This window comes from Chelmon rostratus, chromosome 14 (genome assembly GCF_017976325.1).
Source record: "Chelmon rostratus isolate fCheRos1 chromosome 14, fCheRos1.pri, whole genome shotgun sequence".
NCBI classification, from domain to species: Eukaryota; Metazoa; Chordata; class Actinopteri; order Chaetodontiformes; family Chaetodontidae; genus Chelmon; species Chelmon rostratus.
Window position 1 is genome coordinate 7,917,377 of NC_055671.1, and position 27,138 is coordinate 7,944,514.

Genomic DNA, 27,138 nt, shown 5'->3' on the forward strand with positions numbered 1-27,138 from the left:
ATCAATTTCTCTGCTGACTTTATGTTGTGAGAAATGTAAGATTTAGCTACTTATACTTAAGCATGTGTAAATGATTCTGCCTACTTTCATATGTAGTTGCTGCTACTAATGGCTTCATGGCTAGATAGTAATGGATAATGGCATTTCAAGTACACCCAACCACATATGCATACTGCTGCAGTGCCATGTCCCCTATGTGTGAAAACAGGTCTCCCAGACAGCGCAGTGGGGGGCTTTGACAAGCCTGGGCCTCTGTGGGTTGGTGGGCAAAGGGGGGAGGTCAGAAGCTGTCTCTGTTGACATAAGCTGAACTCTCTCTCTGCTCCTTTGTGGACCCCTGCTGCCATGACTCCGTCACAGATCAACCAGGACTGTGGCCACCCCCCCACCCCACAACACATGCACACACACACACACACACACACACACACACACACACACACACACACACTCACACACACAGTCTCAATCTCCAGAGAGCTATATTTGTGATAACACTTCTTGCTGTCCTTCTGCTTTGCAGGTCAATTGATTAATTAATCAGTTACCGATTCTCCTTAGGTTAACAGTTTGTGGCACCATTGAGTGTAACTTAACATCATTTGCTCATCACTATAGCTGTGTCTGAAAACTTTCAACCACATCGAATGGTCTTCATTAGCGTATAGATTTTGCTTATCAATGACATGGATCTGTTGGCGTGCCAGCGAAGTGGCTGTTATAATTTAATCCATAACATTTTTAGGACCTCTTGTCTGTATTGGCTTCTAAATGAATCATAGTTGATTCTTGACCAAGTAGAAATAGTCATTCAAGAATTAGTCCTTAGTCATACAAATGCTCTGGATAACACATACTATAACAACGACTGAGCTCTAATAGCATCAGATCCGTCTCCACTCCATCCACTGATGACTGCCAAGTAATAAGGTTAAAGGCTCAGGAAAAGGCTGGTCAGTGGCCTTATAGTTAGGCTTTTTTTATCAAACTATTTCCAAGGTCAAGAGCGAGCTTGCATGCTTAATTTGCAGAAGTTGTGTTTCGCCTGCTGGCTGGGCAGGGGCAGCTCTTCATGTAGCTGCATTCAAGTGCTGCATCAACTGGACTGTGTGGAGCACGGCTGGTCCTGAGAGCAACTCATGCTGAGGCCATTAATGCATCTTCCTCGCAGTAGGAGGGTTGGGGGGCTATAAAAAGGGGATGCAGCTGGTGGAGAAAAAGAAACTCACCTGACCATAGCCCAATTAAAACGGCCACACAGGATCACTGGAGGTCTTTGTGGACCGGTGCACATGCTGTAGTTGCTCTGATTCTGGAGACAAGGCATCATGGTAGAGGAAAAATTGGCTTGATCTACCGATACTAAGAGACGAGAAATGTGCTGATCTGCAGAATTACAAGAAAAAACACTCGATATCCATCACTGGCAGGTCAGGAATGCGCTACTGCCCTTGTGAAACCGTAGCGGAGGGCGTCTTTGGGGACTCGGAGGTCAAAAAAGCTGATGTCTCCCACTATATACGTGGTCAAATTGAGTGTTGAGATTAATGGTGCTCGCAACTCTTTGATGAGTTGCTGGTGAGGGCATTGTGGCCAGAGGCAGTGGGCTCTTCGCTTTCAACGCCATCACTGTTATCCACAGCATCCTTAGGCTTTCCACCACTGCTGACGGCAAATTAAAGGAAATGCTACGGTGTGCTAAAGTCCCGGGCAGGTGTAGCTGTTCAGATGATATACTGATAGTATGAGACCAGGGTAGGATGGTTAGTGTCCTGTGCAGAACAGACCTCCCTGATCATATTAGATGGAGTTCATTTTACATGACAGGTGTGTTATATTGGCACAGGTATGTTGACATAGCAGTGTTGACAAATTTGTGAATAATTAGCTTAATTGATGCACTCATTTGCATAGCAGGTTATGTTTACCCCTTTATATCGGGACATTAAGCAGCTTAAGTGCCTTTTGTTTAATTGCACAGCTGTGAGTAAAAACTGAAATGCTCCCTCAGCATTAATGGCTTTAAATTGCTCTCTAGCTACTGTGTTCATCAGTCCTAATATCAGTATTAGTCACATTATTAAGAGCATGCTCTTTGACCTTTTCTGCTGTTGTGACCATTTATTGTAATGTTATCCTGAGTCATTACTGGTATTGTAGCCATTATTCATCCTCAGGGATTGTTCGGAAATTGCAGAACTACACTTAATGGTTCCTGTCTTCTCCTGATGTAGGCCTTTGACTGACTGGCCAAGTTCCATCAGTCTGCTGAAACAGCACCACTGAATTGACATTGGGATAAGTGGACCTCACTTACTTGGTGGTGCATTCACATCAGCTAACCAAAATTATGCTTTTATAGTTTGAGCAGATGTCCTCTTTGGCGTGACCGTAGTGTAAAGAATCATGTGAAACTGAATGAGTATGGTGGTGGTCACTGTGGTCACTGTGGTCACTGTGCAAGATTTCTGTCCATTTTGCCGCCCTCCTATTTTTTTTACTGTTCGTTCTACTCATTTCCACATGCACCGTGTAGCAGTCGCTGATATTCTGTGCTCACAGCTGTCTTTTGGGAATAGTAGGAATCAGTTAGCATATGAAGAGGCACTCGAGATGTAACAGCCTCGCACATTTACTGCTTTCTTGCTGGAACTGTTTGCAGCAGCAGCTCAGGGTGTAACACAGAAGTGTGTGAAAAAAACGAACTAAAGAACATTTGATATAATCAGTATAACCACAAATGAGTATGACATTTTAACTGACAGCTCTGAAACGAGGCTGTATTCTCACTGTTTTGTTTTGTTTTTTTGTTTTTTTAAAGACTGTGAGAGACAGCTTCTAGCCCGAGCTCAGGGATTGTTCTGACAATCCAATTGGGCGATGTGACACTATTGAACAGGTTTTTTTTAAATCATTATTTCAAGCCACAGCTATTATTCTGCGTTCATGTGCTGGTGCAAAAAACCCAACATCTGCATATTGCAGCTCGGCTACTGAACAGCCTTGTGTCCATGGATTATTTTTCGGAAAATCAAATCAAAAAGACGAACAATAAACAAACTGTTACAGGCTGAAGTTTTGTTAAGAAGGCAGGTGGCGGTTTGTGCTCCATTGGATGTTTTTGTTTGTTTGTTTTTCCCTCAACAGATTTATAAGAATGATTTGATTTGTTGGTGAAATTTGACCTACAAATGCGATGGATTGCCTTAGAATTTGTTAATTAGCCAAGCAACCACAAGGAAAGTCTTGTTTTTTCACAATATTGACAGGCACTCCAAATCAGGGTTGACTTCCTTTCACTAAGCTCCACCTACATTTATACTGGTTAATGTTTTCTTTTAAAGGACCGGTGTGCAGGATTTAGTGGTATCTAGGGGTGAGATTGCAGACTAGCTGAATACACCTCACCTCACCCCATCCTTTCCAAGCATGTAGGTGAACCTAAGGTGACCGCAAAACTCTCTGAAGCCACTGTTTGGTTTGTCCGTTCTGGGCTACTGTAGAAACATGGCGGTGCAACATGGCACACTCTGCAGATATAAAGAGCTCAGTTTAAGGCAACAAAAACACAACAATTCTTATTTTCAGGTGGTTATACACTAATTAAAACATACTTATGAATACTGTATTCCATTTCTGTCATATTCTGCCATTACATCCCCCTAAATCTTACACAGTGTTTAGATTATTTGTGTCTTGCCAGATGGTGTCTCAGCATAAACACATCAGAGGTGTAGGAACGTTTTATATTTGGCTGGACTGTCATTAAATAAGTCATTTAGCTTTCTCGGCCGTACAATCAACACTATGTTGTGATAGTACATCTGTGTGAGATGGTTTAACAGTAATTACTTCAGAAAGTCAATACAGTCCAAATGGCTGAACATTGATATCCTCAAACTGGGTTGAGTCAATTTGTTAAATGTAATAGAAATAAATTGCGTCTCATATGGCAGATTTAATTCCTTTGTACTGCCAGGCTGTCAAGTAGTTTGCCGACATGCCCTGTCTGTTCAGAGCCACTCTGTAAAGCCCAAGTTAAATTATTCAGGGTTTGTTTCCCAACATAAAAACACTATTGTTTTGCCATTATTTACTTTCAGTATTAACTGAACCAGATGTTGAGAGCTTTCCAGATGTCAGAGGACTGGCAGAGGTCAGTCTCAGGCCTGGTACACTCACTCGTTCTCACTCTCCTGGTATGTCCTTGCTTTATTACTCTGATCTACCGATGCGAGCACTGCTTGCTGTTGCCTCGCTGAGACGCATTTCTCTCCAGCCATTTACTGAACCAATCCCATCTGGAGAATTTAAGTCACAGCAACCATGTTGCTCTCTGGCCAGGTGGCAAACAAGACAAAACCGTCACGGCCCACCTGCTTTGGCTTCTCTGCACTGCTGTGGCGTTCGGTGCCTTGCTTACATTGCGCTGCAGATAGCATTATTATTTTGTAGCTGCTTAATTGGGTTCGGAGTAGTTATTTCATCCACTCAGTCAGAACATAACGATGGTTTTAATGGGAATCATGAGAAACTGTGTGCCCAGAGCAGTTATGTAGTCCGTTCAGTGAGAGATGATGATTTGCTCAGCTACATAGACATGGTGTTTGCCTCCTGCTGCCCGCAGCCTCTTTGAATCGCCAATCTGTCCATGCAGGTTATCAGCACAGTTTGGTACATTTAAAATTGCCCATGAAAGAGGAGCTGAGTTGGCACTGTGAAGCATAGCACCACATTTATTTTGACGAATCATCTCAGAATCTTCATTAAAGGTTATGGACATTGAGCATTTTCATCCAGACAAGACATTCAGAATGGAATACAACTACTTTGGAAGCATTTATGTGTGGCCTTAATGGCTCTAATCCATTATGGAAGTGATGTCAGCTACTGGGCTCAGCCGTTTTTTTTTTCTTGGCACAGGAAACTCCACTCATAGCTAAACTTTCTGCTCTGTTCAGAATGGTTATCATTTGTGCAATTAGTAAAGCACAATTTGGACCTCAGATGCCTGATGTGTATAATTTATGATGCCGGTAAGATAATAGAATCTTAAATTCAATATAATGGAACAGTGGTGTATTTTTAGGTCACAGTGTTTCCCAGTCATACAAAAAAAATCCTACCATTAAGATATGAGACTGAGATGAAGTGCTCTGCTAGCCATCTGCCACGCTGGCTTAGAAAATACCTTGTATGGCTTACTGTATGAATATGAATTGAGGTAGCGGGTGAGACGAATCCTTCTTTGACATGAAGAAGAAAGCAGCAGACGCTCACTTTTCTGTTCAAAAACAATACGCCAGATCATTTTGTTATTTATTTATCTATTTCCTTTGTTTCTTTAATCTCTTTACCCGTCAGCACCCGGTGCCCCTCCGCAGCAAGTGACAGTGTTGACAGTAGGGAGCCATAACAGCACGTCCATCAGCGTGTCGTGGGACCCTCCTCCCTCCGACCAACAGAACGGCATCATCCAGGAGTACAAGGTAGGATCAAGCTCTGCACCTGATATACCTGATACTGAATATTTCAGTAATGTGCTGTACAACCTGACAATGAGTTCTCTCTGGCGTGTCTTTGTCAGATCTGGTGCTTGGCCAACGAAACCCGCTTTCATGTCAATAAGTCTGTGGATGCAACCATCCGCTCAGTGGTTGTCGGGGGGCTGCAGGCTGGAGTGCAGTACCGCGTGGAGGTGGCCGCTGGCACCAGCGCAGGGGTGGGGGTCAAGAGCAAACCCCAGCTCATCATTTTGGGTAATCCACTTCCACGCACGCCAAACATTGAGTCAAATGAAATGACCTCATAATGGGGGACCTGGGTCGCCATCACAGATCGGGGGGTCTGGAAAAATGATTTATCAATTTATTGCACGTGAAGAAAGAAGATTGCGCTTTACAACGCAGACGTCTACGGAGAAATCAATAGTGTTTCATTAAGTGTAGTGTCTGGTAGCAGTGTGCCAAGTACTGTTAGCCATATCAATAATCCTCTTCAATATGTGGGCAGCTGGTGCTAACAAAGTAGACAGTGTTTTTGTAGGAGCTTATCAGACTATCACATCTTATCAAATAGCTAAAGGATGCCCAGAGTATATAAGCCCAGAATCAATATCAGAGCCAATGCCAGATGCTCTTCATCTGTGACTTTTGACTGATATATAATAACACCCTTAACACGCAGGGAAAGGGAAACACAGGCCTGTGGACCGAAGCTTAATGATGGTGGTGGTGGTGGTGGTGGTGGGGGGGTTTCCTGCTGGAGACTGTGAATCTAATTTCACAGCACAGTAGCCGCAACAGAAAATCAAACTCTGTCAGAGCTGCTCTGTCAATCCCTTGTCTTGCAGCTCAAGTTGATAAGTGCACTGCTGAATTGATTTACTCTGCCTACATATTGGATGCACTGATGCTTTTTTTTTTCTTTTACCACAACGCCCCCCCCTCCTCCTCATTTTTTGGCTGTTCCTGTGGTCTTGATGCTTGATATATGCTGTATTGATTTAGCTTTTAAAATGCATCATTTGGCCTGTTTGCTGTTATTATTATCTTTTTTTTCTTTTCCTTAATTGAGTTTCCTGGTGAGTTAACCAAATACCTGTGGACAGTTATACAGATAATACTGGCAGTGGTTTGGGGGGTTTTGTTAGCTTGTTTTTCATTCTCATTGTGTCAGATATTTATTCATTTTTGTGTATTTTTTGCTTCACATTTGAGACATGTCTTGGCTGTATTTCAGCTTTATCCAGAATGATTTTCGTGCACAGCTATTGAAACGTAATCATCTGTTCATACTGATGTATTGACATTCAGCCGCTCATTTGGCTGTGGGTGTGGCTTTGTGTGTGCGGTGCCCCCAGGTGCAGAACTGAGGGACATAATGACAGGATCGGAGGGCAACAACAGCATCTCAGACGTGGTAAAGCAGCCGGCCTTCATCGCTGGTTTGGGAGGGGCCTGCTGGATTGTCCTCATGGGCTTCAGTGCCTGGCTTTACTGGAGGAGAAAAAAGAGGAAGGGACTCAGCAACTACGCAGGTAAAAAATCAATTTACATGGTTCTGCATCAACACAAAATCTCCAAGCGCACTGGCGGTCTCTCTCGCCAGCGAAAACTGATGTCATCACTGATGCGACTCCATTTGAGCTGGCTAAAATGCAGAACAAAGGAAATATATTCAGCACAGATGGAAATAGGCCCTATTGACTTTAATTCACTGTGCAGTGATGTGCATCAACTGTGCTGAGTTCCATCAGCACCGCACCTCAACACTCTAATACATTCATGCGAGATAAGTAATTTAACATCCCCTTCCATTATCAGACCATGGCTGGTGTTGTTTGCACATTAACACGAGGCGCGTCTAGGTTTACGTATGAAATATTCTTATCCCTCTGTGAGTCAAGCATATAGCTGTGTGCCATTATCATAATGTGTATTGCAGCTTTCATTGTAGTGGCTTGGGGAGAGAGTGCTGTGATTTCCTAATTCAATAGGGATTTACATGATTGAGTGCTGGTTCTCTGATCCTTTCTCTCAAAACAAATTGAGGAGTTTAATTCCACAACACCACATTTCCATTTTAGAGAAAAAAAAAAGATAGCAACTTTTAAGGAACGGTTAAGATATAAAAAAGTAAATGATTTCTTTTGATATGCTGGATATAATTGAACCAACTTCAATGATATTCAAGTAATATGAGATACTTAAAAGGAGCATCAGTAGCTTTTTTGTTGTTTTTGAGGTGTCACGTTTGTCAAATGAAAAAACATTTCATTTCAGAACAAACCTCTTGTTTTTTTGTCTCTTTTTAAGGCAGCTTTCATGCTCCAATTTGTTTTTTTGGAGAAATAATTAAAGAGAGTGATTCAGATGCCCCAGGGCAAAAGGGGTCAAATGTGTCACCTTCATTTGAACTTTATCCCCCGGGGCAATCAGCGTAATTCAGAAAATGCTGGAATGCCGTGGTTAGATGCATTACTGCCCCGAGTTTCATTAAAATGTGATCGGTGCTGACACACCGCCGGTGATAAATGAACAACGAGAGCAAGGATGAAAGAGCTCGATCCATATTTCCACACCTGATTTCATGAATGTTTTGTTTGCTTCGTGTGGCTGCAACTGCATTTGATTCATGACACTTCATGTACCTTTTATGAACCCTCTTCCTGTGTTTTGAATTGCAGTTCAGTCCTTCACCTTTACCCGTGCAGGTATGTCTATACATGTATGCATTATATATCGAAATATCCCAGGAATTTACCTGCCTACATTCTTGACAGCAGTAACATCACCGAAAATAATGGTGGTACTGCACATTTTTTGACAAAATCATTTCAGTTGAATGCCTCTTCTCTGTCCTCCCTCTTTTCTCTGCAAGTTACGTTCCAAAGAGACAGAGGCCTGATCAGAAATGGAAGGTGAGAATTTAAATTAACTTTTAAAAACCAGAAACCCTGCATGACAGCTTTCCAGCTGACATTTGACATAAGTGCCACGCAATGTAATGCGCCGTCTGCCTTCTCGATGACAAGAGCCCATTGTAAGACCTGTAATGAAGAGTTCTTTCATGATGAATGCAATTTGCATACATGTTCCAATATCCCCGCCGCTTGCTCATATCGGTGTATGATTTGCACTGATGTGCACTTGATGAAATCATTAATCACTCCTTTGAAGTGAGCGCTACCAATTAATGCAGGTGGGCCGCTGTTTTGTTCGCCGGCTCTCAGCTCAGTTCATCTCGGGTTGCTGGCAGAGTGAGAGGTCGTGGGAGGAGGGGAGAGGTGATGAATGTGCTGTTTGAAAGGCTTGGCCCACGGTGCGCTGCGATGGGTCGTACGCGGGGATGGAGCAACAAAGCGCCGGACCTTGAGACTCCACTCGGTGGCCATGAGAATTTCCGGCATGCTCAAAATGCTCAAAGTGAAGCCTACCTCTGTATCCACTGAATATCAAAGTGCACTGAAACAACAAGAGACAGGGCCACATTTGCTTTGCAGAAAGCGGAAGAATAAAGGCTCTCTTCTTTTTCTTCATTCCCTCTTTCCTTTTTGTCACACCTAAACAAGCAGGCAAGCCCAGAGCTAGAGCAAATGTTGCAAATAATGCGCTAAAAATAAACTTTCTTGCCTAACCCCTTTGTGTGCATTAGCCAGCATCTTCCCACTGTGTACTCACACATGTGCCGTTGTGTTGGTGCCGGCATGTGTTTCTTAGCAAATGTATGCAAATGTATGTACATGCGTGTGCATTTTAAAATGGAAATTATTGACGTAATTGTTTGAACACCTTTGAGCCATCACCAAGTCAGCTGTGAACAATTCCCTTGACACTCTGCGGTTCAGCCACAGTGGAAAATTCACTGTGTAGCCTCACATTAAGTAAACATATGCGAACAGGATGCACGAGGCATGTGAATGTTTTGCCATTTTTGCAGCAGCTGATACGAAGTGGTTGTAAATTGTCTGTTTTCTCCCTCCCTGAATTGCTGCCCGCAACTTTCCTGCCTTGAAGTCAAAGCCTGTATTCATGACCATTGTATTTCACTAAGACAAAATGACACGGTAGCTTTACTAAACCACCTAATGGGCTTTTGCTGTCTCTGTTGCTATGGAGACAGTGCACCAGTGTAGCTGATCTGCCAGAGGCTGCCCATGATTCTCAATTTAAAATGTAAATTTCTGTTGTGCTAAGGCTCTAAAGTGGATTTAGTGTGTATTTAGGCCTGCCTTCTATCTCCGGGGAGAGTTAGGGGTGGTGGAGTCAAGGGGAGGCAGAAGTCTGATTTATAGACTTGCCATTTTATGTCTCTGTGTTGTTTATTGTCGCCCGTGCGCTGAGCTGCTCCATGGGCGAGAATATGCTGAATGAGTTTTCACATCAATTTGTTGTTGATGCAGCAGGAAGAAAATGAGCAATACTGTTGCGGTGTAAGCTAGATATTTAACTATGCCACCGGTTCTCTGTCTCACCTCCTCTCCTCTCTGTGTCTCTCCACAAACAACCCCTCGCAGTCGTCCGGGGCTGTTGAAAGCGGGTGACCCAGGCCTCCCCTGGTTGGCCGACTCCTGGCCGTCCACGAGCCTACCAGCTAACGGGGGTTTAGGGAGTCCAAAGGGCAGCGGCAACTTTGGCCGAGGAGGTAAGGAACATAAACAGGCTTGAGTGATGGAAAATACAGTTTTAGCGATGCCTGGTCGGACAGTTTTGATGCTCATCCATTGGGAAGCACAGTGACAAGACATCACACATAAGCATGCACACACACACACACAGAAACAAACAGAGGCAGACAAATTAAAAGAGCCTTTGAGGGCTATACTTTACTAATGTGATTTGACAAGCCTGATATTTGGCTTAAGTTTGTGGTGTTTGCTATACTTTTTGCCTGTCGTTCTTTCTCATGCCCTGCCATTGTGCATTTTACAAGTATGTGTGAGATTGATACGTATGAATAAGTATGTGTGTTTGTGTTGTGTATTTGTGTGTTTGCATGTTCCCTCAGCCCATTGGAACCCCGATGAGCTGCAGGCTTTATGTGTGCAAGACAGTAGAGCTGAAGGTTAGCGCTGTTTGAATATCCCTCTTGTGACCACTCCACCGGGCTTCCACAGTGTGATGCATGCTAATTATGGTTGTAGATAATCACTTTCATTTATATCAAGTCCATTTGAGACCTGTATTTAACTAATACAGAGTGCCAGAGCAGCAGGGAGTGTTAATGACCTTAAAGATCGTTAACTTCATGTCAACTTATCTCTCCATGATCCCTTTTCCTTTTCCCTCCTCGGTCTGTCACCCTCCTCTTTTGTCTCAGATGTTTTACCGTCCGCAGCAGTGGAGAAGACGGGCACCATGCTGTCCGATGGTGCCATCTACAGCAGTATTGACTTCATGGGGAAGGCAGGCTACAGCAGCCCAGCGCGAGGCAGTCAGCCCACCCCCTACGCCACCACTCAGATTCTCCAGTCCAACAGCTTCCACGAGCTGGCTGTGGACAGGCCAGATCCCCGCTGGAAGGCTTCTCTCCAAGCCCAGCAGGAAATAGCAAACCTGGGCTACTCGCTAACTGACAGACGCCCTGGCAGTGGTACGAGCCATGATGAAAATAGAGCACAATTCTGGGTTTTTGTCTGTGTGTGTGTGTGCGTGAGTGATGTTTGCACTCATGTGTGCGTATCTTTGATGTCTTTGGACTGCAGCAGTGCTTGAACGCCCAGTAAAAGCAACATTTTGCCATAAAATGACAGGTAGTTACTTTTTTGTGGGAGAGAATACTACAAGGGAGTTGGCAAACTCAACTAGGGAAAGAACAAAATGAAAAGGAGAGAATTTATTTCCATATTTACTGAGAATGGACCCTTAGGATAGTGTTTTTAATTACTCTTCTGTCTTCATCACAATTCTACCCTGAGAGCTTATCTAGCCCAGAAATGTCACGCGATCATGACGCATTTCTTTGGGTTAACTTGATTAGTGATGGCGGAAAAATCCCTGAGAGTTCTGAGTTATTTATGCAGCATATATACATTTAGTAAAGTCATGGAGGCATCTCTGTCTCTGCTTTCGTAGTCTTGCACAATGGGCTGTGTGCTGGAGCTAAATGTCAGGCTTACCAGAGTTAAGTTGAGCAAGTGCGGAAGCTGTGTGAAAGCAACTTAAAGTGGTTCGCCGCAGGTTTTGATGCCTCTTTAAGAAATGTCAGCATTCAGAAAAAAATCCTAATGTGCTGTCAGCACACAAAAAGCAGAAATAATGAACGCTGGTTGGGAGACAGGTTTGAAAAAGTTCAGATAGCAGAGACAGATAGAAGGTAGCTTCCAAGGCATGTGTGTGTTCAAGTGTGTGTGAATTCAGTATAGAATAACGTCTGTGTGTAGAGCATACAGGGATTTCTTAATGTAGTGTAGACAAGACTAAACTTCCTTCCCTCTTTACCTGCCCCCAGGTGCAAAGGTTGGCAAGAAAAAGAGGGTGAAAGGTGGAACGAAGGCCTCTAAATCAAATGGGACATGTTGGGCTAACATTCCCCTGCCTCCACCACCTATGCACCCTCTCCCTGGTACCGAGGTTGACCTTGACCGCTACCCCCAGGAAAGCCACGGAGGAGGGTAAGATGCGTTCATATCTCATCAATCTCGGCCCTGGAACAGATGCACCCAAACACGGAAATGCACGTTGAGAGAAGGAACACATGCAAACACAGAGGTCACACTATCCTGCACCTGTGTCCAGGATGTGTGTGTGTGTGTGTGTGTGTGTGTGTGTGTGTGTGTGAGTGTGTGTGTGTGTGTGCGTGTGTGTGTGTGTGTGTGTTTCTTCCATCAGAGAGCCTAGACGAGAGCCTCACACAGTTCACACAATGCTAAACTTATCTTGCTGCCTATTTTCCCAATATGAAAAAAACTATTACTACTGTCACTACTACTAATATTAGTAATATGATCAATGTTGACGAGGGGAAGATCAGTTTAGTATCAGTTTAGGCCGGTTTATCGTAGGTGGTGAGAATATTTTTGTGTTCATTTCACATTCTCTTCATCATAATAATGCAATCAGCTGTTCAGCAAAGTCAATGTGATGATTAATGCAGAAAGCGTTTTGTCTGCATGCCAGATACGACAGCAACAGTTGGGCCCCGCCCATGTCCGTCCAGACCTACCGCCACCAGAATCTGGACAACGAGGTAGAGGAGGAAAGAGGTCCCACTCCCCCCCTGAGAGGGAGAGCCTCCTCGCCGGCAGCACCTCCCTTCAGCCAGCCCTCCTCTTCCTCTCTCAGCTCCGCCCACCACGAGGAGATGCAGTCCATTCTGCAGGCCCACTTGGATGAGCTGACCAGAGCTTACCAGTACGAAGTGGCCAAGCAGGCGTGGTAAGGATCTTTTGAAGCTCCAGTTAACTATTTTTTTAAGACTGCCTCCCTTCTATAATTTGATGTATTTCTTGAAAAAAAAAAAAGGAGAAAGATCTGTGTGACATTTAGATCATTTCAAGCCTTAGACTGTGTGTATGCATCCCAATTTTGTTCAAATACGTTTGCTTTGCAGAGTAGTAGCAATACCTGTAATTTTATTCATTTTATTCTGTTGATAGTTTGGGTTTTGCATATCAATGGCCAATGTTTGGGCGTCTTATAATGCTGGTATTTACATGTGTCAGCCCGAACCTGCGGTCCGTGTTTCTTGTGAGCGATAAAAACAGCTCTCCATTGATTACACCTTTGATGGAGCATTGGAAAACTTGACAAGGCAGTGGCAACACGTGTTGGAGGGTAATGACTGGGTTTAGTCTAACATGCTGTTCTGACATCAGTAAATAGACTTGGTAATTATGCATGCATCTCCTCCATGGCGGGATGTGAGCCATCATGGAGGACAGCTGTGGGGGAGATAACAGGCATGTTGGTGACAGCCCTGCCCATCCAGATATCCTTTATCCAGTCCAATTACAACTCCATTGTGTTAGGACAACACACACCAGCGCTGAGAAAGTAATCAGAGAAATCACTGCAGGCATTCATAGTCTCTGCATCCTTTCTGAATATGCACTGATTCTGCATTCTGAAACTCGTTTTGCAGCATTTTCCCTGCTCATTATCTGACCTCCAGTGCTTTTTCACATGTATTTTGTTCATTTATATGTATTTCCCCACAACTAATTAGGCACATGAAGAGCAGTCCAAATGTGTCCAACACCCCCATCCCTCCGATGGACTTCATGTCCAGTACACTGGGCTCCGACTTGGGGGCCACTCTCCTGTCTGAAGAAGACGAGGAGGAGGAGGAGGAGCGATATGCTGTGGTGTCAAAGAATTTGTGCGGCTTTGAATACACTCCTGGTCACAGCATGGATAACCTCGAGGGCTCAGGTATGGCTTGCATATGGTAAAAATTGTTTGATTAAGGTCGCTGTTTTTAAATGAATAGACCAGCGCGTCATTGCAGAAAAAAAAGTCAGGCCCACAGCTGACTGGCTTCATCACCACATCATTTCTGCTGCACAAAGTGTATTGACGTTTGGCCAATGCAGCTGCAGATAGACATGGATAAATGATAGTTTCATAGATAACGTGATGCTAGATATGAGCATGTATAAATAGATTATGTATTAATATATACCAAATAATTTCAAGAATATTAAGATGTATAAAAGTACTGAAAATGTTATGGATGACAGAAACACAGGTACATATTCAAGTAAGATATCCAGCTGTTTTTAGCTATGATTAGACTCATTGTTATTAAAAAGCACACTACATTTAAGAACATGGCTATCCATCTATTCATAAAAGTCAAAATTGGACATAATTATTGATTCCTGTGCACCTTATGGATTGTTGGATTGTGTTATCTTCTCATTATCTCTAACCTGGAGCACACATGCAAGCATAAGCCTGCATGCAGATGTGTAAAAGTGGACAGATCGTATAAAAAAGTGCAGACACATTGCTTTTTTTGCCTCCCGCGTGTAGCTGAAGAGACCGCAGCCACTCAGCGGCGCACCCGTAGGAATTTTGTTCATGTTGGACGATTTTGCAGCTGACAGTTTAACTCCCGTGACAGCGTTCGGTGCCAGCGCAGGAAGAAGTGCTATCTTTACGTAGCATAAATACAGAGAAGGCAAAATGTGAGTGCGTGGGGGTCAGGGTAGTGGATGCTTGTGTGTCTGACCACAGTTTTGGCTTTTATAAACCATGACTTCATGCTTTCCCTTCATGCCTTTCATTTGCCACGCACACATATAAATAATGTAAAGACATAATTATTTAACATATTCCAAGGTTTTTCAGAATTGTCCAATATCAACATTGTGTCTGCCAGTAGGATTTGGGCCACTGAGGCGCAAAACACGGTCCGCTGGTTGGCTGAACTATCACCTACGGACACACTGCACAGAACAAAGTCCAAGGCATACAGTAGCTCATTTAATCACACATGTGCAAGCCCCCACATGCTAGTCTAGTGGTTGTCTTTTAGGCTAGCAGATCAGGAATATCTTTATGTAGCCAGCAGGGACAGTGATTGACACTCAAAGGTAATGTAGAAACCATAATTAGTGTAAAGTAAAACAGTGATAGCCTCAAAATTGTTCAGATATCTAGTTTAAATCATGGGTACCCTTTTTTCACTGTCAGTATTCTTCGTCAAAGAGATGTTCAGACAGTCTGTTAAAAGTTATTTGATGCCTCTTCTCGCATAGACATCAAAACCACAACATAGAATATTTTAAAAACTTTAGTAGTGCTGTACTGAAAAGTCACACGTCTAACATTTAAGATTTGATGCATTTATAAATAGGGTTCTGCCTGAAAGCATTTCTTTAGAGATTCACTTGAAGGCCTCTCCCACGGGGACTGAGCTGTACCATTTTTAGATTCCATTGTTTGATAGGTTAAGAGATTGACTTGTGCATTGAGAATATGTGTTTTCAATACTTTTGATTACCCGTCGCAGGGCAAAATACGGGTCAGCGTGACTAAAAATATTGACAAACAATTAGCAATGCAAACATTTATCGTCTTGTGTTTGGCTGTCACATGTTATAAGTGGCTGGATTAGAAATGCATTCAAGGGAGGAGATATCTGCAGCCCAGTGAAACAAATCATGAACAAAGCCTGGGTGGTGGCAGTATTTCCACAGGGGGTTCCATATTGCAGTCGTGGCTTCATGCTTTTAATGGCGTGTTTGTTAATTCAGATTTCCATGATGTCTGATTTCAGTAAAATATTCAAACGCTGCTTGAGGTTTTGAACATCATACAACTGGTCGTTAATATTGCCAAAAATGGTTTGTGAGGCCTTCCGATCAAAGCATTTAGTAACGCTATTCTGTGTTTAAGAAGAGGGAAGTATCCACACTTCACTGTCAATTTTTATCCATTGTATGTGAGCTAAATACTTGCTCAAGCATGCTGAGCCACATTTTCATCTCCATTAATTCTCTCTGCTACTCGCTATAGGGAAAAGCTCTCAGCAGTGTCACTCGGATAGCTCTGGCAACGCAGACCACGGTGCACAGGGCACGCATAGCCTTGGCCACAAGAGGGCACCACTGACTGGCCTCAAGCCGCAGACAGACAAGGTCGGGACTCTGCCCAGACGAAGAGACACCAACACAGACGGTGAGTCAAGTCTTTGGCACTCTCAGACCTTGTTTATTAGATAATCCTCTATTACAGTAAACTCAACGAGGAGCGCCTCTACCGCGATGCCTCATTAGCATCCTTTGCCAAATACCCTCATCTACCATCCACTCAACAGCCCACACACCAGTCATGAAGTCCCTGCACGGCGTGGGTTCCCGCATGCACAGCTCGTGGGCAGCTGCGGCCTCAGACCCGTCTGAGGAGTGCATGGTGACCGTGTCGACGCTGGAGCGGCAGCATATGGCTTCCTGGAGCGGCACGACAGCGTCCAACAGGGCCACCCTGGGCAGGGGATCCCACAAGAGACCTGGCGCAGATCCCTCCCACAACGGGCACCCTCCCACAAACAGCACAGAGAAAAGGGAACACTGTAAGTGTCAGTCCTCGTGAGGATGCATCTGTGAGCACATGACACATAATGCATGTAATCCAACACAAGCTAGCGCTGCCTTTATCTGCCAAGAGAAATAATACACTGCATTCACATTTATTCATCTTGTCACACAATTGTAGATTTGGAAAAAGTATGCCACCATTTTCAGTAAGAATGCTAGTTGTAGAACCCATTTATTTCTATCTTGCATCCAAACTGAGATACATCCTGATGTTGTGAAACAGAAATGCTCACATTGCCGTCTTTGGTGTGTGCACCGGCCTCTCTTTCAGAGTCTTTGTGCAGCATCATTCCCTGCAGTTGCTGCCTGTCCCAGGACACCTTGTTTGTAAGCGCTATGAGATTTTCTCTCTGCGAGTGACACAGAATGATGTTTGGAAGACGGAGAGGAGACGGAATGAAGACAAAGAGGCAGAGTGCGAGATAAAATGCAGAGCTGTAAATGTCATGTACAGACACAGACACACCAGTCTCACAGTGTTATTTTCATCCCCCTCTTCAAAAGAGTAAACAGTATGTTATATGTCCGCTTCTATTTTCTGTCACACGCTGTACAAAGATTCACACAGTGGAGAAGAAGAAAACATCCCGACAAAATGACTAATTAAAATGAGAAAGGACTTGCATAATTTGTAAATATATTTTTTAATGTTTTTCTCTTTCTTTTGCTTTGCTATGCAAGCCAAACCCAATGTTGTCTCTTTTGTGATTTATTACTGTGAATCATTTTTCATTAATGCTCAAACTGTTAGCTTATTTTGATGAAGCTACTGTATTGTTGTACTTTGCACAGAGCGTTTTTGGTAAAAATAAGCACAAACCCATTGTCAGCTGAGCTGAGGAGGAGAATCAATGATGGCAAAGAGGGACGTCTATGTTAAACAGAACCTGAACAGAAGATATATACTTGGCTGTGCTGTAATTGTTTTGAGAAATACTCATATATTGAGAGTTACATGGAAAAGACACAGTTAATTACTTGGGAATGATATGCCAATATAACAAACTGTGTTTCATACTATTGCTGGGAATCCTATTATGCATTATACTAACAATGGCTCTCAATGAATGGTTACCAAAACCTTTAATGGTAACAAAGCAACACATCGGTTGTGATATCCAAAGCAAAAACATAGGAAAATAGGTATGTGTCACTTCGCTGCCATTCCCAGAAAGAGTATGTAATAAAAATATCTATATATTTGCTTTGGTAGTTCTTTTCCAACTACATACAGCGACATATTGAATACTGAATGCAATATTTAAAGGGCAGTGTGATAGTAAAGGGAAATATTTGTGGCCAAAATGTCCTGATGTCACCTGAAGACAAATAAGATGAAGAGTTTAATGACAACTATATATGATGTGAAACATCAAAGAAATGCTACTAGGTTTGTTCTAATGTACTACACTGTTGAATGGTCATGGATCGACACTGTCACCTTACCGAGATGTATAGACTAGAACTTACTGCCAAATTCTTTTGAAAAACTTTTCCAGATTTTGAAATTGCAGCCATTTAGCGTTTTCTGCCAATGAGATTTACGATGCCATGTCTTTACACTTGTTTAAATGGTTTTGTTCTGATCATCGTTCTGGTAATGGCTCTCTCTCCCTTTGAAGAATCTTTACCTGCCAGATTGGTTTGCCCTCAGGAATACACAGCCACATACAGTAGGGCCGTTTTTCAATCCTATGATGCAAAATAAAATGTGTATGTGAAAATGAACCAGGTTTCTCCTCACAGCGCCTATGAGTCTGTTTGCACTTACACGCTTTGAGTCCATTTTGTGATTTCCAAATCCTTCTTATACACTCAAGCTAGTTCATATCATCTCATATATCTTATATGAAATATAGTTATTAGATATGTCATTTCTTTTTTATATAATAAATTAAATCATCTTCAGAAGCAAAGTCACATAGCTAAAAAGGAATAAAATAATAGTGTAGTTACTGTAGGTGCCCAGACAGTTATCTTCCTTTATTCAAATCCTCCAGGGAGTCTATAAATCAGATGTATGGGAAAGACACTAAGTGCATGTGGTTTTGAGCCATTGCTCTGTTAAATTTGCTGGGAGCTGGGAGGTTCAGTGCAGTGATCTTTTTCTTGACTTCTGCCTTCAGTTTATTTTTTGATCCAGCAGCTCTAGATGTTTTTTAAATAGGTGTGCCCTACGGTGTACGCCCCGTGAAATCTTTTTACATGCAAATAGCGATCCATAAGTTTGACCGATGTCCCTGATCAAAAAGAAGAAAAAGTCTTGACCACTGCTTGAACAAATTCCAGATTCAGCTTTATTCCATGTCTGACAAGCCAGGAGACTCATGCTGACTTCATATTACAGATGAGCGCAGTATGCAGTACATATTGCATACTGTTTTTCATGTCAGTGTGCAGTATGAAACTATTACATTGAATTTATTTTGCAGTATGCCTGGCCGGGCGCAGCCGGTTTCCAGTTTTGGAAAGCTGAAGTAAACAATAATGTGGATAATGGCAAACCAGCACTACTGTGCAGAACCCCCTCGTTCTCTAAAACAAGAAGAGCCATGAACGTGCTTTTTCGCAATTTTCTGAAAGATGAACACTTACCTGGGAGATTCACCGGCGTTGTGTCGCATTTTCGCAAAACTACCGATGTTTGAAATCTTTGATTCGATTTCTCGTCTCAAAAATTCTCAGAAGTGAGTTTATTGATGAAATGGCATATGAAAAAAAAAAAACAATTGTTGGCACAGTTAGCGCTTTGCATTGTGGGAAAACAGGGGGCGAGGTAGACTGGTGCAATGCATACTGGAAATTTTTGCTGAATCAATACAACATCTGGATATTTTTGGCATAGTGCAGATTTCACTTTTGTTTACAGTTTGTCCAAATCACGTTCGCACTGCAAGTATAGCAGGTCGTTTGGAATACAGCCATTGTGTTACCTGTGGACCATGTGACGGCTCCCCTGGCACAGATCTGGACTGGGGAGGATGACTTCATGTGAAGGTGCAATAGGTGCAATACACAGCGTGGGACACCTTGGCTGTATCTGTATCTTGGGACGGACAGCCAGGATCAGGATTCTCTGCAGAGCTTGTGCAGACAGGGGGCATCATGTGCAATCCACCATTTAAGCTTTAAATCCAGCTGGTTGGGTCTGAAGAAGTGCTACGGGGACAGAAGAATTGGTATTGTGCAGTCGATTCTATACTCTCTTGGGAACAATTTGGCTGTCCTGACCAGACCCCCTCCCCCAGCACAATCCCAGCACCACATCTTGATCAGGCTCCTCCTCATTCAGCCAGCCTGTAGTACATGTGAATTTAATGGAAGAAAGGAAATACATAGCCAAGCCCACAGAGCCCAATTATGAGGCTACACCTGCATTCACAGAGCTACAGTTCCTTCATCTAAAGTTAATGTACTGGTCTTGTAATGGCACGGTCACTTCATGGGGTGTTGTGGTTTTGGTTGGACGAAAAAGCAGTTTCCTCTGACTGTTGTTTACTGCCGAGATATTTTTTTTTTCAGCACTCAGGGGAACAATTTGGCCTCAAACTGCTTCACTTCTTTGAACACAGCTACAAAAGACAGGAAAATATTTGGAATGGCCATCCTTTATCTGCGGAAAGCACTCAAAGTAATGATGGCAACAAAGCACAGGGGACCATATTAATTCAATCAATTCAGATTTTTATTTACTATTTAAAAGAAAACAGTTTTATGTTCTGTATTTTAATGTTAGTGTAATAATAATGTGAGACAGCAAGTGGGTGCAAATGTCTATATTTCATTTTCCTCATCATTTGTAAGTAGGCTAAAAGTGAAAGAGTTCTTGGTGTTTTGCAGGTTTATAAGCTGCCGTACGAGTGTAGTATTCTTGTTGTTTGAGGTTTTGATACCTTTTCAGTCATCATGTAAAATCTGTGCTGCTTCTTCAAGCTGGAAGACCTGGAGTGAGCAGGAGAGCTGCCCGTAGCTGACCCCCACTTTTTACCTGCCTGTTGCATAAATAGATAGAATAAGGGTCGACTTATTTCCAGCAGATTCTATGACAAACAACATTTACAAACTCACATCACTCATCGAAGGAATTTGTGAATACCCGCTTCAAACTAAGCGTTTTTCACCATCCTGCAGGTGCATTCGCCACCTCAAACTGAACAGATGAAGATATTGAAGAAAATCAGTGAGTGTTGCCTGCATGAGGGGCTTTCTGATTGTGGATGCCACAAAAAAAGGATAAAGAAAAAAGAAAATAGAAAATAGAAAGAAAGTGAACCACTCCATTTTCTGGGGAAAATTAAATGATATGAAAATAATAATAATGATAATAATGACAGGCTGCATGTTACACGAACAAAATCAGCCTCACACAAGACAGTACTCGTATTGACTCAAGATATAACAACATGCAAAAAGTAACAGCATATTTACACAGAGGATTTTTCTAAGTGCCACCATCCGACTGTGGAGCCAGTTTTAGACAGAAGAACTGTGAGAATCATACATTTCCGAAGGGTTCGAAGTCAGTGTGATTAAGTAGCTTGTAAAGCTCAGTTATGTATTTTGAAACAAGACCAACATGAATTGCAAAGCAGGTTGCTATATTTCACCGTGCGAGGCTCAGGCGAGACACCTAACTGCATTCATTACACTGCATTTTGTTTAGCCTTTAGCCAAGTTTACATTAAGTATACAGAACGCTATGTGAGCTGCTGTGAACTCAAATATTCATTATTGCTGCTTTAAGGGAAGAAGAAAGGGAAGCGTCCACTCTCTTTTTTTTTAGATGCCAACGCTGCATCACTTTGTGAAACTTCCCCAACATGCAGTGGGCAACCTTTTCAGGATGATTATCTGTAGCGTTGCCTCCAAAGGCTGATTTCTGACTCATGACATTTTGGCTAATTGCGACAGTGGAACAGGGTGGTGGTTAACATGCACCCCACCTGAGACCGCGGGTCCCGCTCAGCGGCTCCACTACCCTGAGGGTAAGCTAAAGGCCAGTGGTCTCCTGGCCTTTAGCTCCCACAGTGACCAATTAATTTTCATCTTGTTCACCCTGATGCTTCATCTACTTTCTTTATGTTGCCACTTCACACCGTGCCGCCGACGTGAGGAAGCGAGACCTCTCCTGGAGGTTTCTGATGGCACTGAAGTAAATACAGAAAAGACTTTTGCATGCTGGTATTGATATGTATCTTTATCTATGCCTGCTCAAAATTATATATCCAGACACAGTGGAGAACAGCTCTACTGCTTAATCCTGGAACCAAGATCCAGCTCTTGTTGCTGGAAGCTCCCCCGGAGAGCGGAGCGGCACGCTTGCAGTCACGCCTTTCTAGTTAGGACAGATTGTCTCTGCACTGCTGCTCAAAGTTTTTCTTCAACAGTCTTGACTTACAATTTGTCTGCTGATGTTTTCGTGTGAATCTCACTGAGCCAGGGCAAGATGCCTCAAGCCAATCCGAAAACAGTCCCAAGTAAAGTAACAGCCAGTGCGTTTACAGTCGGGTTGTCAGGTTTCAAAAAAGTCTCAGATTTAATTCGAAATCAAATTACGCTGAGACAACAACACCTGCCGGCCAGGTTTTACTCAAAGCCCCCTCCACCACTCCAAAATGGGACTTATTTTTTTTTTAGCTTTGCTTCACTTGGATGTTTAATCTTCACTGTTTTCACAGTCATCTGCTAGGGGGGAAGGTTTCTCTGCACTCACCTTAGACACTCGTAATGAGAATGAACTTTTCAGTGCAGCAGAAGGAATCTTTGGTCCAGTAGTTACAGTTTTTTTAGATGAGGGGTATTTAGATATTCATGGATTCTGGATTTTGTAATGAGGGAGAAGGAGATTTTTTAATGAAGTAGTTTTGTGGGAAAACGATCAGACATAAATAATTATTTAAAGCGGAAGTGTTTAAAATGGATGGATGGGATCTTTAAACCAACAGTGGGTTTTACTGGCTGCATTTAACACAGCTAATAAAACTACCCCCATCCTTTACCATCAGAATGCATGGATTCAAACTACTTTCTGTAAATCCTAAAACATTTTGTCACACATTCTGTTTTTGCATTTTGTGGCGTAATATATTTGTGATTGACTTTGAATAGTTTTTATTTTTTTTTTACTATCTATTTTGTCACAGCCTTCTGTCTCTCATTGTGCTAGAAAATCGCATCTCAGGATCTTTCTGAGTCACTGTCAGCCTGTGTGCACTCTAAAAGTTGCCCCCTCGCTCCTGATGCCAGATAAGGCCGCGCCATCATCCTTTTTGCCTCGAGTGCAGCTTTTGACAACTTAGCGTTCCCTTCTCATCTGCCGCAGTAATTCCTCTGTTGGCACCGTAGGACACATCCTCCCCTGGTTCGCAGTCAACTTTTATGGTGACAGACAGTGATATATCTCCATAAACAAATCTGAATTTAGCGCTGATGGATCGAGCCCCACCTCGCCACCAGATTCATTATCTCTGACACCTCCTAATTCCTCACCAACTGCCTGCTTTAAGAGAAAGTAATCTTTCCCAAACACCCCTGCAATAAATTTGAAATCATAAATTTGCACTCATTACTCCTGCCCCCCTCCACTCATAACGTCTCACTCAACACCACTGTCACCTCCTCCCCCAGTCCTCAACGTTGGCGCCCTCCTCGCCTCAGAGGATGTCAGTGACACGGGAAAACATTGCCGCTCGGAGCTGAGACACGCCGCCTATCTCTGCCACCACCTGTTTATTCCGCTGCTGTGAAGCTAATCAATGTCTTCATCACCCCCAGACTTCTTTCCTGCAACAGTGCCTCCTGCACATCCTCAATAAACCTCATTATGCTGAAAATCCTATGCATGTACCAGTTCAAGAGGCCAAAGTACGCCGGTTCGACAAAAGCAAGCGTTTTCTGGATTATGTTTACATTCAGCGTTTGCTGTGTGAGAAAATTGAACATCCACATGACTTATGGTGTGGCACAGCTGGTAGGTCAGGGGAGACGTTTTCATTCACCGTGCAGCACTCAGCCATACTGTCTCCATAGATCCGTCCACTTTATGAAGAGTTGTTCAGGGTTGACAGCCATCAGTTTCACTTTTTCTGTCAGCCTCTCTCGCAATTCCGCCACATTTGCCCTAGCTGTCATGGCCGGCTCTTTGTCAACAGATTGCAGAGAATCTGCTGGATAAACACCACAAAATTGAAAATGAGACTTGGCAGCACACACAAGCACGCACACACGCACACACATTCACACACAGTATCTTAGAAACCAAGGCAAACACTTGTGAATAACCTACTGTAGACAGTTGTCCTTGAATAAGGAAAAAAAAGAGAAAAAGAAATAGATGGGCATGAAGGCAGCCATTCATGGTGTTGGGAAGTAGAAGAAAACAGCATAACTCATGGAGCTGAATCTTGCTCTAATTCTATTTGGTTGCAATCAAGTTGTTGGAATAATTCATGAAGCGCCTGGTTGCATGAATGACTCAGTAAACATGATGGAGAAAAACATTAAATATTGCATATTCAAGTTTTCCATTTAAGTTATGCACATTCCATCTTTTTTGTGTAACCATTGCCTCAGAGGCAGCAATGAAGAGGTTGATAATCTTTTATAAACAGAGGATTAAAAAATACACACTCACACACACATATATGTATACACACACACACACACACACATATATATATATATATATACATATATACATATACTCAGCAATTAGGGGTCAGTGATGTTGATTGGAGTGGGCATTATCTTTCACAGCATGAGTTAAACATCACCCACCATTTAGTCATGGCAATCACATCACTCAAGCTTGAAATGTTAATTGGACCAAAAAGGTGGATCACACTGTGTCGTGGCTGCTGACGGCTGTAAAGGAGGTCAGCCTGTTCGCACAAGTGGAGCACACGGAGGATCTCACAGGTTTTACTGGAAGTAGCCTTTGTGCCTCTCACCTATTGTAAATGGGCAAACAACTTTTAATGCAGTCGTTTATTCTTTATGAAAGGTAACAAAATGTCAGCAATTACGTGTGAGGATGACATCTTTTCACAGGAAGCATCATACGGAAATGTTCTCCATTATGTGTGTGTGTGTGTGTGTGTGTGTGTGTGTTTAGTGTTTCCTTGGCTCATTGTGTGCAATCAATATAAAATTTGATAAATTATCCTACTGTGGCTTATAAAGTTCTTCCAAATTACACTCCCCAACACAATGGCTTTAAAATACAGAAATCTGTACTGTAGAGTTTCTTCAGCTCTAAAGTGATTTTCTTGTTATTGTTAGATCATCAGAATATTGAAAAGTTTGTGTTGCTAAGCACAATTTGAGCTTTACTTTACTTACTGTCACAAAGCAGGTGTGTGAGAGCAGCTGAGACTGAACAAGCTGTGGAAAGGTACATACTATTGTTTGAAGTGACTTGAGTAATGTGGGTTATTGTGGATCAGCGAGTCTACAGGAGAGCTTGTCAAGTAGACTCAGCTGATGTTGGTGATTCTGGGTTTAAAAATGCTCCTCATCTTTCTTTACTTCATTCTGTTCACACAAGCTTTTTCAGGTCCTGTTGTGCTGATGAAGGACTGAACTGGTGTTGCATTGAGAGGTGTGATTAGAAAAATGGCCAAGTAGCAGTTTGTAAGAAGGTTGTACTGCCTGATACATGCTCATACAGTGACAGATCAACAAATTATACTTGTAATAACCTTTTCCGGCAACTTGAAGTGACATTAATGAACTACACAGACAACTAAGATGATATGACAAACAATAGAAATCAGTTTTCTATTTGCATATTCAACAGACATGGAGAAACATCAGAATTTAATTGGATTAATATTTCTGTTTTTGGTCTCCACCAGCTCCTGGAGGAAATATCTAACGTTTCATTTGCTAAATGCTGAACATGTCCAACAGCTAGTTGCTAACTTTGTCTCCAGTTTGGTGCTTGGCAGGTAGCATACAGTGCGTTTTTAGAGTTTTTGATGATGATAAGAGCAATGAAAGTGACTAAATAAAACAGTACAAGCCAACCACAACCAAAGCAACGACTTGTAGAGCTGTGGAGAACTGAAGACAGGGAAAAGTTCTCTGTACAAGTAGACACGTGGTCCATTGTTAATATGAAAATACTGACGATAGCTATGGAGTTTTGGATATTTTTTCCATTCAGATCAAAAAGCCAAACAGGACACCCTACAGTAAAATCAGCAACCCTCATCAATATTCAAATAATCTCTAATTAAAATCTGAGTCAACCAAGAAACATAAATTTCAGTACACGTGAGTCTAACCTGAAGGTCTCAGATTGAGAACAAAGTGAGCATTCTCCAAACCAGTTTATCCAGGACTCATTCCTGAGTTTGGGGCTTCTCAGGCAGTCAGTCACATTTGGGTGAAATCAGAGGGAGCCACCCACAGGACCACAAAAGTCACTTACTCCCCTCCCTCATCCCTGCCGAGTGGAGCTGGTTCAGAATCGACCTTGCTAATAAATCAGTGAGTTCAATATAATTATGAAACCACTGTAATTATTTGCAGATGATGCACCACTTACTGTGCGAGTCGTGGGAAAGTCAACCCGACACCCATTGAAAGACGTGTGAAAGAATATATTTCTTTCAACAGCACACAGCTGCTCTGTTGATGAAGGTTCATAAGTGAGTGAATAAACAGCATGTCTCATCGCACACCTGTCTTCCTCATCCACCTCCCCTCACAACCACAGAACGGGACGGCTTTACCTGCGGGACGAGCTCGGAGACGTGCAGCCAAACCTGGTGACAGCTGGAAGTCAGGAGCTGAACTAAAACAACAGGAATGAACTAATATCTTTGAAGATGTTTTCATTTGAAACAATGGTTCAATAATTAGAGCTTTTCCCACTTCAGTTTACAAGATTTAATCAATTTAAAGTCCATTTAAAATGTCAATTGTATTAAATAGAGTTCCTGGTCTAAATCGCTGAGGGTCACGGTGGAGTGACTGTTTGTGCTGTATGAGCTTCATTTGCTTGAAACTTCTCCAGGTCTTAAAGAAAAACTCCAGGTTTCCACTTGCCCATGAGTTGCTGAGATGAATGTTTCTGTGCTGTTGTGTGTTTCATATCTGTTTTTTCAGAAAAAAGAACGAGGAAACACAATACATCATACTTTTTTTTTAGTTTTGTTAAAGTTCCAACTTGAAAAAACACCTTTTGTAGGAGCCCTGTCACCTAAAAATTAAATTTATATACACTAATTAGCAACAGCATATACGTTTTGAAGTTTTGTAATGCTGATTGAATTATGTTTACTGTGAACATAATGAGAAAATGTTAATTAACACATGCGCAAAGATGTTTATACTGAATATGTGTTTACTGTCAATGTATTTCAATTGTTTTCACCTCAAATAGGCAGCATTATTAAACTTTTTAATGGTTATGTTTTGACAGCTTTTTTACTACAGTACCAGTAACAGTACAGTTCTACCTCTACAGTCTGGACATGAACCCTGGATTCTGGCGTCACAGTCCTGCACTTTGTATACCTGACATCCACCAAAACCACCTCTCTGCCAGGTACATATAATGTGGCGTTTCATTCAAGCAAACAAAC

The 27,138-nt window shown here is 42.5% G+C and overlaps 1 protein-coding gene across 1 annotated transcript in view; it reads left to right on the top strand.

The window, feature by feature from the left end:
- Nucleotides 1–16,541, top strand: part of LOC121617529 (roundabout homolog 2-like) — a 72,666-nt gene extending 56,125 nt beyond the window's left edge. Inside the window, exons 16-27 of the mRNA XM_041952722.1 lie at nucleotides 5,365–5,489; nucleotides 5,588–5,759; nucleotides 6,863–7,039; nucleotides 8,189–8,215; nucleotides 8,383–8,422; nucleotides 10,019–10,146; nucleotides 10,822–11,094; nucleotides 11,953–12,115; nucleotides 12,621–12,878; nucleotides 13,669–13,874; nucleotides 15,966–16,127; nucleotides 16,267–16,541. Of these exons, the coding sequence (XP_041808656.1) occupies nucleotides 5,365–5,489; nucleotides 5,588–5,759; nucleotides 6,863–7,039; nucleotides 8,189–8,215; nucleotides 8,383–8,422; nucleotides 10,019–10,146; nucleotides 10,822–11,094; nucleotides 11,953–12,115; nucleotides 12,621–12,878; nucleotides 13,669–13,874; nucleotides 15,966–16,127; nucleotides 16,267–16,541 (2,006 nt within the window). The remainder of the gene's footprint in view (nucleotides 1–5,364; nucleotides 5,490–5,587; nucleotides 5,760–6,862; nucleotides 7,040–8,188; nucleotides 8,216–8,382; nucleotides 8,423–10,018; nucleotides 10,147–10,821; nucleotides 11,095–11,952; nucleotides 12,116–12,620; nucleotides 12,879–13,668; nucleotides 13,875–15,965; nucleotides 16,128–16,266) is intronic.
- Nucleotides 16,542–27,138: the final 10,597 nt, after the last annotated feature.